Consider the following 13,030-nt stretch of genomic DNA (forward strand, 5'->3'; position numbering starts at 1 on the left):
TTGAATGGAGTCTTGAAGAGTGGATTGCGGAAGATTGAAGAAAAGATCCAAATTGAAGAACAAAGACTCATTCGGAAAGCTCGGCATCTCAGGTATGAAGAATAGATGATTTATGGTGAAGATGTTTAATTGTAATAAGTTTAGAAGGCTTAGATTGCTTTAAATTCTTTTACTGAACTTTTATGTGTTCTGGGACCGGTCCCTGGATTGAAGAGACCGGTTCCCTTAAGGTCCTCACTGTGTAAATGTTGAGGGAACTGGTCCCCTGGGATGAGAGACCGGTTTCCGAACATTGGAATTTCTGTCGCGCAGCGAGGGACCGGTCTCTGGCTTGAGAGACCGGTTCCCGAACGTTGTGATTCTTGTCACGCAGCGAGGGACCGGTCTCTCACTTGAGAGACCAGTCTCTCACAGACCGGTCTCCTCGAGAGGACCGGTCTCTAAGGACGACACCTGTTTTTAAAAAGAACTTTTTGCAATCCTAGTATACTTCTAAGTCTTCTAAACATATAAATAAGCTATGGGGGTCATCTTAAAGTTTAAAGCTTTGAATATTTACTGATTCTAAACCCTAGAAACTTGTTTTTCCGTTCCAATGATTCTACTCACATAACAAGTTTCGAAAAATCAACAATCGACTTGGTTCTTTGATTTTACTCGAGATCTTATTTGAGAATCAAGTTGATGTTTGATTAGAAGACGGACCCTCATAGCTTATGGGATTCTAAAGCTTAATCACCACAAATCTTCGATTCTACAAGCTCCGGAAGGAGATTCGGCGCGTGGATCTCGCGTGTAGCCGAGGATTCGGTAGACGCTTCGAGGAGTTGAGGCGTTGACGCTGCGAGGAGTTGCAGCTAGGTCGATTGGAGGATTCCTATCGATCGAGGACCGGCGAAGATCACCATCAACAAGAAATCGGTAAATTGAGTCGTGTATTTTTGTCAAAATCACTTGTACTCAAGTTTTCTTAGTGGATTTTCTTCGCGTGATCGGTCCCGTGGGTTTTTCACTCCGAATTGGAGTTTTCCCACGTTAAATTCTCGGTGTGCTGTTTTATTTTCCGCTATTTCGTTTTATTTGCATCGAGATTTTTGAGTTTGCCGTTTTTACACCTATTCACCCCCCTCTAGGTGTTACTTACCTTTTAGATCCTCGGGATCCATATCTTACACTTGAGCTAGCGGCAGTTGTTTTCGCGCTAAAGCTTTGGAGGCACTATCTTTATGGTGAGCATTGCGAGGTGTATTCCGATCACAAAAGCCTCAAGTATTTGTTCACCCAGAAGGAGTTGAATATGCGGCAGCGGCAGTGGCTGGAATTGATAAAAGATTATGATCTTACTATCCTGTACCACCCCGGTAAAGCCAACGTGGTGGCCGATGCGCTGAGTAGAAAATCTGTTGAGAACTTGGCGACGGCAATTACTAGTCAACCGGCATTGCATAAGGGTATGCAACGGTTTGGGTTGGAGGTGGTGGCGCCGGAAGTTCCGACTATCATGGCGGCACTAGTAGTTCGACCGACCTTATTGGAGCAAATCAAGGAGTGGCAAGTTGCTAATCCGTATCTCCAAAAGGTGCGGAATGATGTTAGCGATGGGCGCGCCGGTGATTTCGGCGTGGGGGTTGACGGTGCACTTCGGTTCAGAAACCGAGCGTGCGTACCCAAGGACAATGGGATTCGTAAGATGGTGTTGCAAGAGGCGCATCATTCCCCGTATAGTATTCACTCGGGCGGCACTAAGATGTACAAGGACTTAAAGTTGCATTATTGGTGCGGGGTATAAAGAAGGACATCGGAGAATTCGTGGCGCAATGTATGACGTGCCAACAAATAAAAGTCGAGTGTCGTTTTCCCGCGGGGAAGTTGCAGAGCCTACCGATCCCCGTGTGGAAGTGGGAGAATGTCGCGATGGATTTTGTGGTCGGGTTGCCCCAATCGCAAGCTGGACATGACGCCATATGGGTGGTTGTGGACCATTTGACAAAATCGGCTCACTTTTTGCCGATCCACACCAAGTGGTCAGGAGACAAGTTGGCCCAGACTTACTTGGACGAGATAGTGAGACTACATGGGGTTCCTGTGTCGATTGTATCGGATCGAGACCCCCGGTTCACTTCTCATTTCTGGAAGAGCTTGCAGGATGCTCTAGGCACGCAGCTCGATTTTAGTACGGCGTTTCATCCTCAGAGTGATGGGCAATCTGAGAGGACAATTCAGATACTCGAGGACATGTTGCGAGCATGTGTGCTTGACTACCGTGGAGGGTGGCACGATTACTTATCGATGGCGGAATTTGCATACAACAATAGCTATCAAGAAAGTATTGCAATGGCGCCATTCGAAGCCCTTTATGGAAGAAAGTGTCGCTCGCCAATTCATTGGAGCGAGGTGGGCGAGAAAGTTGTTCTTGGCCCAGAAGTTGTTCGGGAGGCGGAAGAGAAAGTTCGTCTCGCCCGGCAAAGATTAGTAACGGCGCAGTCAAGGCACAAGAGTTATGCCGATAAGCAAAGGAAAGACATTGAATTCGCGGTTGGAGACCGCGTAGTTTTAAAGGTATTGTCGATGCGCGGTGTTAAGAGGTTTGGTGTCCGGGGGAAGTTAAGTCCCCGATTTGTCGGACCCTTTGAGATCTTGGAAAGGGTTGGCGCGGTGGCCTACAGAGTAGCATTATCGCTGAGGCTTGCGGGGGTACACGATATGTTCCATGTATCTAATCTCCGCAAATATGTTCACGATCCGGAGCATGTTCTCTCGTATATACCAATAGAGCTTCAAGAGGACATGACTTACGAGGAGTTCCCGGCATACATTGTTGATCGGGAGGTGCGAAAATTACAGAATCGAGAAATTTCGTATGTTAAGATCCATTGGAGCGAACACGGCGATCGAGAAGAGACGTGGGAGCTTGAGGACGTGATGAAGGAGCGTCATCCTCATCTTTTCGAAGAACTAAGATGAGGTATAGATTTTGAATTACGAATGAATTAGTTTCGCGGCCGAAACAATTTTAAGGGGTGGGGAATGTAACATATCACTTTCCCGTAAATCGTGCCGAGTTCCGTCGAAATGAGCGGAACGCGGAAAGGAATGAGCTACTATAGGCTAGAAGTGAATTGGAGCCTATATGTAGGGTATAGAGGGACCCGAGAGAGTGAAACTGCAATCTTGGAGAATTTCCAGAATTTTTACTCTCGGGGACCGGTCCCTTGGGTGAGAGACCGGTTCCCGAACGTAGATCAATCGAGCGAGGGTAAAAATCGGCTAAGTCCTGAAAACTGAGCTCTCGGGAACCGGTCCCTGGGTGAGAGACCGGTCGCTGGAGACCGGTTGCGCCGGGGTGAGACCGGTCCCCTTCTGCACAGATTGCAGGACGGCTCTCGGGAACCGGTCCCTGAAGGGGAGAGACCGGTCCCCGAGCCCGAAAATGCCCAGTAAGGGCTAGTTGCAAAAGTGAAAAGTTGAGGGGTTTAAATGCAAATATGGCATGTGAAGGGTTATTTGAGCTAGGGCATGAGTGAGAACTCATGTGTTCTCACTCTCACTCTCAAACCTTCCCTCTCTCTCTCTAAAAATCCTTCTCTTCTCTCTCCCTCTCTCTCTAGGGCTTGGACCAAGGAGGGTTTGGAGGAGAAAAGCTTGGAGAAGAAGCTCTCCAAGGTGAAGACCAAGCTTGATCAAGGCTTTGAAGGAAAGATTTGGACTCCAAAGGTGAGTTCTCGTGGATTTTGAACTAGGGTTTGGGTTTTTCCTTCTAGTATACTTCTAGGAGATGGATTACAGTATTTTCCCCCATGTTTCGTCAAGCTAGGGGCTTGATTGGAAAAGATGACATCGTGGGGGACCTATATTTAGGGTTTTGTAATTTTGAGGTTCAAACTTGGATTTGATCTCATTTTAACCTAATTGGTAGGTCTACGAACGCATCGGTGCGCTCGGTTCGGCGATACGACGAGCGTGCGCGAAGATATTAGAAAAAGAAGCAGAAATAGTATAGATCGTTGTAGCTCGCGGCGAATAAGTCTAAAAATCGCGAAATCTGAACCACAGCATCCTTGTAACACATAAAGGTGGGTGGTGCTATCCGGAAACACCGGATCTCTTTCTATGTCTATGTCCTTTCTTTGAGCATGTTGGTATTATAGCATTCTTGCATGTAGGGTAATGAACGGTATATGTTGGTTGTAACAATTATCTGCGCAAGATTATTGTCATGATATAGAATTATGTGAACAAAGATAGTGAAAGACCCTATATACATGTGAATGTGAGAAATGACCGTGACAGTAGAAAACAAAGGTGACATTGACATTAGCGACTGAAATGACATCGAAAAGAGAATAGTTCAACAAGGTTTAACCTGTGGGACATCATGTGTACTGTGGCATCAGGACCGCTGTGACGTTGGCAAATGGAAGTATGAATAGGTATTAACCATTCATCAGCATTGAGACAGTGAGAGTTGTGACAGGTTGGCCATACCTCCTCAAAATTTGAGGATGAGATCATACTCACATGTATTGGTTCCGGCTTGTGAGAGGTCGCTCCTCCACGAGCGGTGTACTCCGGAGAAGAAAAGCACCACGGGTGGACGTGCCCGGCGAAGATCCTTCGGGTGGTAGTGCCTTGTGCCTCCCCCGTTAGATGGATATGTGGACTGTGAGTTGGGGTAAACCAGGAGCATCCCTGGTTGATTGGGTAAAGACCAAAGGAAAGTGAAACGGACATGCATGCATAATAATCATGTATTTGAATATGAATATCTATCTGTGAATTGTTTCTTGCAGGCATTGTATTAGAAGTGCATTAGTTGGTTTGTTATTCTTCTTTATTGAAATACATATGCCTGAATTAGACCTAGTGGGCGAATCGGCGTGGTCGGCGGCCGAACCCACTGGGAACTTCTTCTAGTTCTCATTACCACTAACCCTGCAGATCCGTACGCGAGCGAGGTGGCGGAGGATCGAGGCAAGGGAGTCGCGCCATAGATAGCGGCCTCGGAGTTATATAGGCATACTCTACACTCGGTGTACTCAACTTTTGTATGTTGAAATTGTAAGGTGAACATGATGTAATGTAAAGATGATGTATTTATATTTTGGTTAAAGGAAATCGTGATGTAAATGAATGTAATAGACTACTTGTGTTTGATTCAAATGTAATCAAATGACATGTATATCGATTGTTTAGTTAGTTTCGATGCTTTCACTGTGATTGTTGTTTGCCCTCGTGCAAACCTTGTATATTCCGCAATTCTCTTTTGACTTGCTTGTAATATACTTGTTGTTGGAGCCTTGGGTGGACATGGGAGGTACTGTCCGTTCGGCGTATGTCATGTGCTCGAATTCGACCAAATTGGCAGAGCTCGGGGCGTGACAGATAGATAGGTAGATATCTGAAAGTTGTAAAGGCATAAAGGAAAACTATGCTACTATGCCCATAATCATGTATAATGAATGCATGTATCATATAGTAAAGGTTTACTACTATTCTAATAAGTTCTATCCATGTTCGAATAATAATGTTCAATGACATTGTTAACTGTTCATTTACCCAATCTGTGGTGAAACCCTTGGGTTCGCCCTTAACTCACCTTTTTCCATCCCATTGGGTGGGGAGCTCCATGTGCCCCCAGACCCGGGACCATCTGCGGACCTCCATGTGGTCCTAATCGCCCGATACTCCGGAGTACTCGATGACAATCCTCTCAATGTGAGGATATGGATGGCTATACCACCCCGAATAACAGACTGTAAGCTAGATCTATCCACTCCAAGTGAGGATACCCTAAGAGCTAGGGTCAACATCTTGCGGAACTCATCTATCCCGACCATCATGCATAGCTACTTAGCTTTACTAAGTTCGATGTTCATGAGTCATTTACTAGGGAGTCCATCTATCCCTGAGTTCACAAAGAACCTCTAGTGTCAAGTACACTACATTAATGCCACTCGTTTGTTCTTTAAACATTATATGTTACTTTCTATGTCACCAAACACCCATCGTGTTCATCTCTTTTCTCTACCACTATAGGATCCATGTTCCGACCCAATCCTCACCTATCTAAGTCACCAAACGTTCCATGTACACTAGGTTATCAATTAGAAAGCATAAGGAATGGCACTACTATGCAATCCTACAATGCAACATGCAAGAGATGCAATCATATGAAATTCTAAGACATAGAAAGAAGTTCGATGGCTTCGGGATGGCACCCCCCACCTTTTCTCGTTGTAGAGGTTCTAGAAATGCCTCTCGTCGAACGTTACGACGAGGTCTCGGCTTCCTTGGTCCAAAACAATGCTCAATCGGCCTTATTTTGCCGATAGCTTTTTTCCCGCTCGACGAATCGAATTCTGACTTCGCTCCCGTGTTTAGACACCTAGCAATTAGGTTAACAAGGCCTCAAATGAGATCAATCTCATACTTTACCAAAAATCCTATTTGGGTGCCCTAGGTTTGCACCTATAGCAAACCACCCAATCAAAACCCTAGATTCTAGCATTGATCTATTTAGGAGCATGCTAGAGGTCCAATTGACCCATTTCAAAAGCTCAAAGCCCAAAAACCCGAAGTTCCTCAAGCTAGGGTTCAAGAGCTTACCTCTTGAGCTACTCCAATGGTGAGGAGAGGGAGAGGAAGATGTTCCAAGCCTCCTTGAGCTTGATTTCCTCCTCCTTCTTCTTCTCCTCCTTCTTCTTCTTCTCTTTCTTCTTCTCCTTCTCTTTTGTTCTTTCTTTTCTAGAGAGAGAGAGAGAGGGAGAGAGAGAGAGGGAGAGAGAGAGAAATGAGAGGCTGAGGGAGAGAGATGGTCCATATGCCTCTCCAATATAACAAAATCCATTTTAGCCCCTCAACTTTCCATCCATTGCATTGCTCTCACTGGGCATTTTTTGCCAAGAGGGACCGGTCTCCCCGACCTGGGACCGGTCCCCGAGAGCCTCCCCAGATATCACGCGTTCGGGAACCGGTCTCTCCTTGAGAGACCGGTCCTCAGGGGACCGGTTCCTGTCTGAGAGACCGGTTCCCGAGAGCTGTATTTTCGGGACTTAGCCAAATTTTGGCTTTTCTCGCTGGCGTCGCATATGGAGACCGGTCCCCTCAGCCTGGGACCGGTTGCATCAAAGATCCCCAGAACCACCAGCCTCGGGGACTGGTCTCTCCCTGCCAGGGATTGGTCCCCGAGAGCAACTTCAGCCTAATGCGGGTTTTGCACTATATGCTCTCACGGACTCAACTCCAATGCACTTTTTGTGTTTTGGATATCTTTAGTTTTCCCAAAGGATACTTACTCGACAAGTAGTTGATCTAGGACGAAGTACAACTCTCGGATTTCGAGAATTCACTTCCTTACAGCATTATTTTTATCGCATTGAGATTTGTGGTTTTTGGCTATTACACCCTGTAATATACCAAAAATTCAGAAAATAAATATCGAACTTTAGTCAAATTGACCAAAGTGCGAGGATGGTACACTTCGAAAAGTCCGAAGGTGTTAAAATGATCAAAAGTGCATTGTGGGAGATTTTCGAGAGCTAAAGAATCAAAAATCTGCATTCTGCAGGTTTTGTGCTCTCGGGGACCGGTCCCTGGTGGGAGAGACCGGTCCTCGAACGCGTGAAAAATGAGAAAAGCTGAAAATCGGCTAAGTCCCAGAAAACCAAATCTCGGGAACCGGTCCCTGCGCGGAGAGACCGGTCCCGAGAGACCGGTCCCTTTGGGACAGACCGGTTGCATTGCGCGGGAGCCCTGGCTGCCCGCGGGGAGAGCTCTCTGGGACTGGTCCCAACTCGGGGAGACCGGTCCCCGAACATGAAAATGGCCCAGTTTGGGTAATTCAATAAAGTGAAAGTTGAGGGGCTTATTTGCATTTATGCAACCCAATGATTATATAGAGGGCTATGGGGGCTTTTTCCTCTCATTCTCTCCCTCTCACACCCTCTCTCCTCTCTTTCTCTTTCTAGAAGACAAGAAGGAAAAGAAGAAAAGGAGGGAAAGAAAGAGAAGAAGAAGTAGAAGAAGGTGGAGAACAAAAAGGAGTGAAGAAACTCCCTCTTCTCCTTCTCTGGCTTGGTGAAGTAAAACTTTTAGAGGTAAGCCTTGCCCCCTCTCATGGTGAAACCTTAAAATGGGTTTTGATTGAGCTAAGAGTGGTCCAAGTAGAGCCTTTTGAGTATTAGAAGCTTTCTTTGCTTCTCTAAGAGATTAAAACCATGGATTGGGTATATATAATGAAATTGTGAGGTTAGCTTCAACCTCTCTCATGGTAGAACTCAAACTAGGGTTTTGATAGAGTTAAGAATGGTTTTAATGAAGTCTCTAGAGTAAATTAAAGTTTCTTTTGCTTCCTAATGAGATCAAACCCTATGTTTGATATATGCTATGAGCTAGGGCACCCAAATTGGGGTTTTTGCTTGTGAGGGTTCCAAAGTGGAATTGACCCTCTAAAAATCTAATTGGGGGTATTTTCGACGCGTTGGTGCGCTCAGATTGACGTTACGAAAAGCCAATGTAAAGATATGAGCAAAATGGCCTAATAGGGCTTCGTTTTGTCGCAGGTAGCAAACGAAGAGGCTAAAAATCCCAAGAAAATCACCGTAGCATCCTAGTACGCCTGCGAGGTGGGTGGTGCTATCCAAACTTGTTGGAATTCCCTCTATGCCTAATGTGTCATTCAATTGAGCATATATTTATATTGTTGCATGCATTATAGGGTAGATGTGATGTTAATATGTGAGTATTGCATGATGTGAGTACACGTGCTATTTGAAATGTTTGAGAACCTATTCAACCCTATATGTATGCATGAGATATAATGTGAGCACCCAATGAGATGAAAGAACAAGTGATACAATAAAACGTAGATCGAGTGGCATTCGATAATGTAAAGTAAAGTGACACTAGAGTTAGTGTGTGTGTGGCATCAAAGAGAAATGTGACGCAAAGAACAATGATAATGATTAGAGACAAGGAAAGAAAATGAAAGTGGCATAAAGAACGAGTAAAGTTAAAGAACAATGATTGCTAGAGTTGGTAAAATAAAGTGATGTAAAGAACATTAGAGTTAGTGTAAAGACAATGATTGAACTATATCCTTAGAGTTAAGGATCGATCATACTTGCTATGAGTTCCATGCTCGAGGGCGGTCGCTTCCCCTTGAGCGATGCACTCCGAAGTTTTGCATCAGGGGTTGGAGTAAACCCGAGGACGGTTTTAGGAGGAGGCAGCTGAGGGCCCGCGATGATGGACTTAATGTAGGCAAGTTAATGTGGCGAAACCCCCGAGTTAGCCGTGAGATTAAAGAACAAGGAACAAAGCTTAAAGAACAAAGAACTTGCATACTTGCATAATTTACGTTGAGCATATTTCTTGCTTTATTGTTTAGGCATATTAGCATTATGATTATAGTTTGGTTACTATTCTGCTTATCCTTTATATTATGCCTGAGTTAGTCTTAGTGGGAAGGTCGGTGAGGTTGGGGCCAAACCTACTGGGAACTTTGTTGTAGTTCTCACCCTACTATTTCACAAAGCCGGGACCCAGCGAGCCGGCGAGCGACCGCGTTAAAGGTATCGCACCTTAGGCAGAGGCCACCAGAGTTGGGTTTATATTTTGTAGTAGCATTCCCTTACTTCATCTTTTGTATTTGATGAATTGAGATGTAAAAGAAAAAAAATTTAATGTTTATCCCGAGGAGAATGTGATGTAAAAAGAAATGATGCAAGTGATGTAATGAAATGTAAAGAACTATGGATGTAATGTATGTGATCGAACGAGAATCATAGTACTTGTGTAGATGTTTAGTTTTCTTTCTTTCACTTATGGCTATTGCTTACCTTCGTGTAAGCCGTTTGTGTATGTTTCCGCTAGTGCTTTTCTCTACTTGAAAATATACAGGTGATGAGCCTTGGGCGGATAGGAAAAACTCTGTCCGTTCGGAGTCTGTTTGACGTGCTCGGGCCTGCCCAAATTGGTAACGGTCTCGGGGCGTGACAAGGTGTTAGATGCAACCTAGATAAATCCTTGGGCACCCCTAAACTTACAATTGGTATCAGAGCGGGATCTAAATAAATTGCTATCTAATTGCCGAAGGCGGTAACATTAATCGACCACCACTTTTCGATGGCACGAATTATGCCTATTGGAAAGTTCACATGAGAGCTTTTCTAATTGCAATCGATAAGCGTGTATGGCAAGCTATCGAATTCGGATGGAAACATCCTACCGAAGTTGTCGATAATGCTACCGTTCCTAAACCGCGGAACAAGTGGACGAAAGATGAAAACGAGTCATCTTCGTTTAATGGCAAGGGCATAAACGCTTTATTTAATGCATTGTCACAAACGGAGCTCACTCACGTTTTAGTATGTAATACCGCCAATGAGATTTGGGATACTCTACAAGTTACGCATGAAGGAACTAGCTTGGTAAAGGTTCAAAAATTGCAAATGTTAACGAGCAAATTTGACTCAATTTTTATGGAAGAAAACGAGACCTTTACTGAGTACTATACTCGACTTCAAGATGTTGTTAATACATGCGCGAACTTGGGAGAGAAAATCCCGGATGTTAAAGTTGTTAGAAAAATTCTTCGGACTCTTTCGGAACGCTTTCGGGCAAAAGTTGCCGCGATCGAAACTGTTAAGCATCCGGACGAGATGAAAGTCGAAGAGTTAGTAGGTGCTTTGCAAACTTATGAAATGACTTTTCCTACTAACCAATCTTCTTCCAAGTCTTTTTCTAAAAGTACAGGGGTTGCGTTAAAATCTACAAAGGAAGAAGACGACGACTCGGATTTCGACGGAGATGTTTTGCTCGCAAATTTCAAACATCAACTCGCGCTCTTAACGAAGAAGTTTCGTTGGAATTTTTGAAACAAGAACAAATCGGAAAAGGCTTTATCTTCTAAGCAAAAATCGTTTTCTAAATCATCTTCATCTTCTAAATCTACGGATAAGAAACTTGCAAAGTCTTTGTAACAGTGTGAATCCTCGAAGTCCGAGGGTTGCACTTCGTCCAAGATCGACTATTGGTCGAGTTGATAAGCTTTGGAAAAGCTTAGGATGCACGAGAATCGAGAAGTGCATTAGAATGGAGTCCGCGAGAGCAAATAATGCAAATAGCATTTTTGGACTGAAGTTGCTCTCGGGGACCGGTCTCTGGAGGTGAGAGACCGGTCCCATCAGCCGAAGGCTGTGGGGTTGCTGATGCAACCGGTCCCTGGCAGAGGAGGGACCGGTCCCAGCCTGCGACATCAGTGAGAAGAGCCGAAAATCGGCTAAGTCCCGAAAGTATAGCTCTCGGGAACCGGTCTCTCTGAGAGGAACCGGTCTCCCGAGGACCGGTCTCTCAGGGAGGGACCGGTTCCCGAACGCGTGTCCGCGGGGGAAGGCCCCGGGGACCGGTCCCAGTTTGGGGAGACCGGTCCCTCCGCGCGCAGAACGCCCAGTAAGGGCTGTGTAAGAGACGAAAAGTTGAGGGGCCTTTGGGGATATTGTTACAATATGTGAGAGGGTATTAGAGAGGGATATTTCTCTCTCTCTCTCACTCTCCCTCAGCCTCTTTCTCTCTCCCTCTCTCTGATCGTGCGAAGCAGGGAAAGAAGGAAAAAGGGAAAGAAAGAAAGGAGAGAAAGGAAAAGAGAGGAGAAAAAGAAGGAGAAGATGGAGGAGATGCAGGAGATCGTCGCCATCGTCATCCTCTTCGTCTTCTTCTTCTCCTTGGAGCTCTTGGAGAGGTGAGTTTCATGGCTTCTCATGGTGATTTCTTTGAGATGGGTTCTAAAACCCTAGAAATGGATTTAGTGGTACCCTAGCATGCTATTTAGATGATTTCACCCCAAATCATAGATCGATTTGGTGGATTTGGCAATAATGGCATCTAGGGCATCAAAGTGGGGTTTTTGTAAATAGATGAGATTGATCTCATTTGACCCCTTGTTAACCTAATTGGTAGGTAACGAAACACGTTGGCGAAGTCGGTTCGGCAATCCGACAAGCCGTTGCGAAGTTATTAAAGAAACGGACGTTTAGGCTTCGGGTTCGCCGAGAGGGCCGAGGCGACGTCGTAAAATCGTGAAATCGGATCCCGAGCACCGTAGCAGCAAGGCGAAAATCCTTAGCTCTTGAAACGGCGAAGCGACGCGCTCTTGGAGAGCCACTGTGAGATCGGGCCTTAGCGGGTGCCGAGTGCCGCGGGAGGCCGATTGCAAGTGTCGACGAGCAATCGGAAAAGCTATCTAAGGTGGGTTGTGCTTACCGAAGCGACTAGGTCGCCCTTTATGTCTTAGCAATGTAATCACTTGTTGATGCATGTGCATGTAGACATGAGTAAAGTAAGAATGCATATTAGATAAGATGCATAGAGTAAATGTTAAGTAATGTAAAGAACGCATGCTAACAATAATGCATAAGATAGAAATGCTAAGTAGGATGCATGAGGCATGAAGATGCATAGAGTAAATGCTAAGTGAGAAGCATGAGGTAATAACTCTAGAGTGGATTGGACAACTAGGTTGTCAGATAGATCGAGTGGCATCTAACCTAGTGTTAGTGAACCTAGAGTCGAACAATCTAGGTGTGTGGCATTGAACCTAGTGATAGTAAACCTAGGTCGAACTAGTAAACCTAGAAATGGACATCTAGGCAAAGAGGACAAGAACCTAGCAAGTGTACCTAGGTTAAGTGACATGGACATAGAACCTAGAGTGTTGGAACCTAGGTTGATGAGTATAGTGGTATAGCCACTAGGATGAGATAGGTCGACAATATAGGGTTGGTTATGAACCCTCGACCTGTGGAAAGTGGATTCCGGAATCCCAGGACTTTTGATGTCCCTAGTACAAGCTAGGGCGTGTGTGCGACGACTTCGCCGCCGAGCTTGGTACTGTGGGTAGATTGGGCGTGACCACGTGGAGATCACCGCCCGGGGCTTGAGCCATTGCCGTGGCGTTTGTGCGACGTTTTCGCCGCCAGGATGGTTAAGCCATTGAGGATCAGGCCGCCAGAGCAGACTGATGCCATGCTGG

General features: G+C 45.3%; 1 protein-coding gene across 1 annotated transcript; it reads left to right on the top strand.

Moving 5' to 3' along the window:
• The first annotated feature begins 1,297 nt into the window (after nucleotides 1-1,297).
• LOC109704224 lies at nucleotides 1,298-1,789 on the top strand. The gene has a single exon (XM_020224987.1). It carries the CDS (start codon nucleotides 1,298-1,300, stop codon nucleotides 1,787-1,789), a length of 492 nt encoding a protein of 163 aa, XP_020080576.1.
• The last annotated feature ends 11,241 nt before the right edge of the window (nucleotides 1,790-13,030 follow it).

The sequence above is a fragment of the Ananas comosus genome, unplaced genomic scaffold, assembly GCF_001540865.1.
Source record: "Ananas comosus cultivar F153 unplaced genomic scaffold, ASM154086v1, whole genome shotgun sequence".
Lineage (NCBI taxonomy): Eukaryota > Viridiplantae > Streptophyta > Magnoliopsida > Poales > Bromeliaceae > Ananas > Ananas comosus.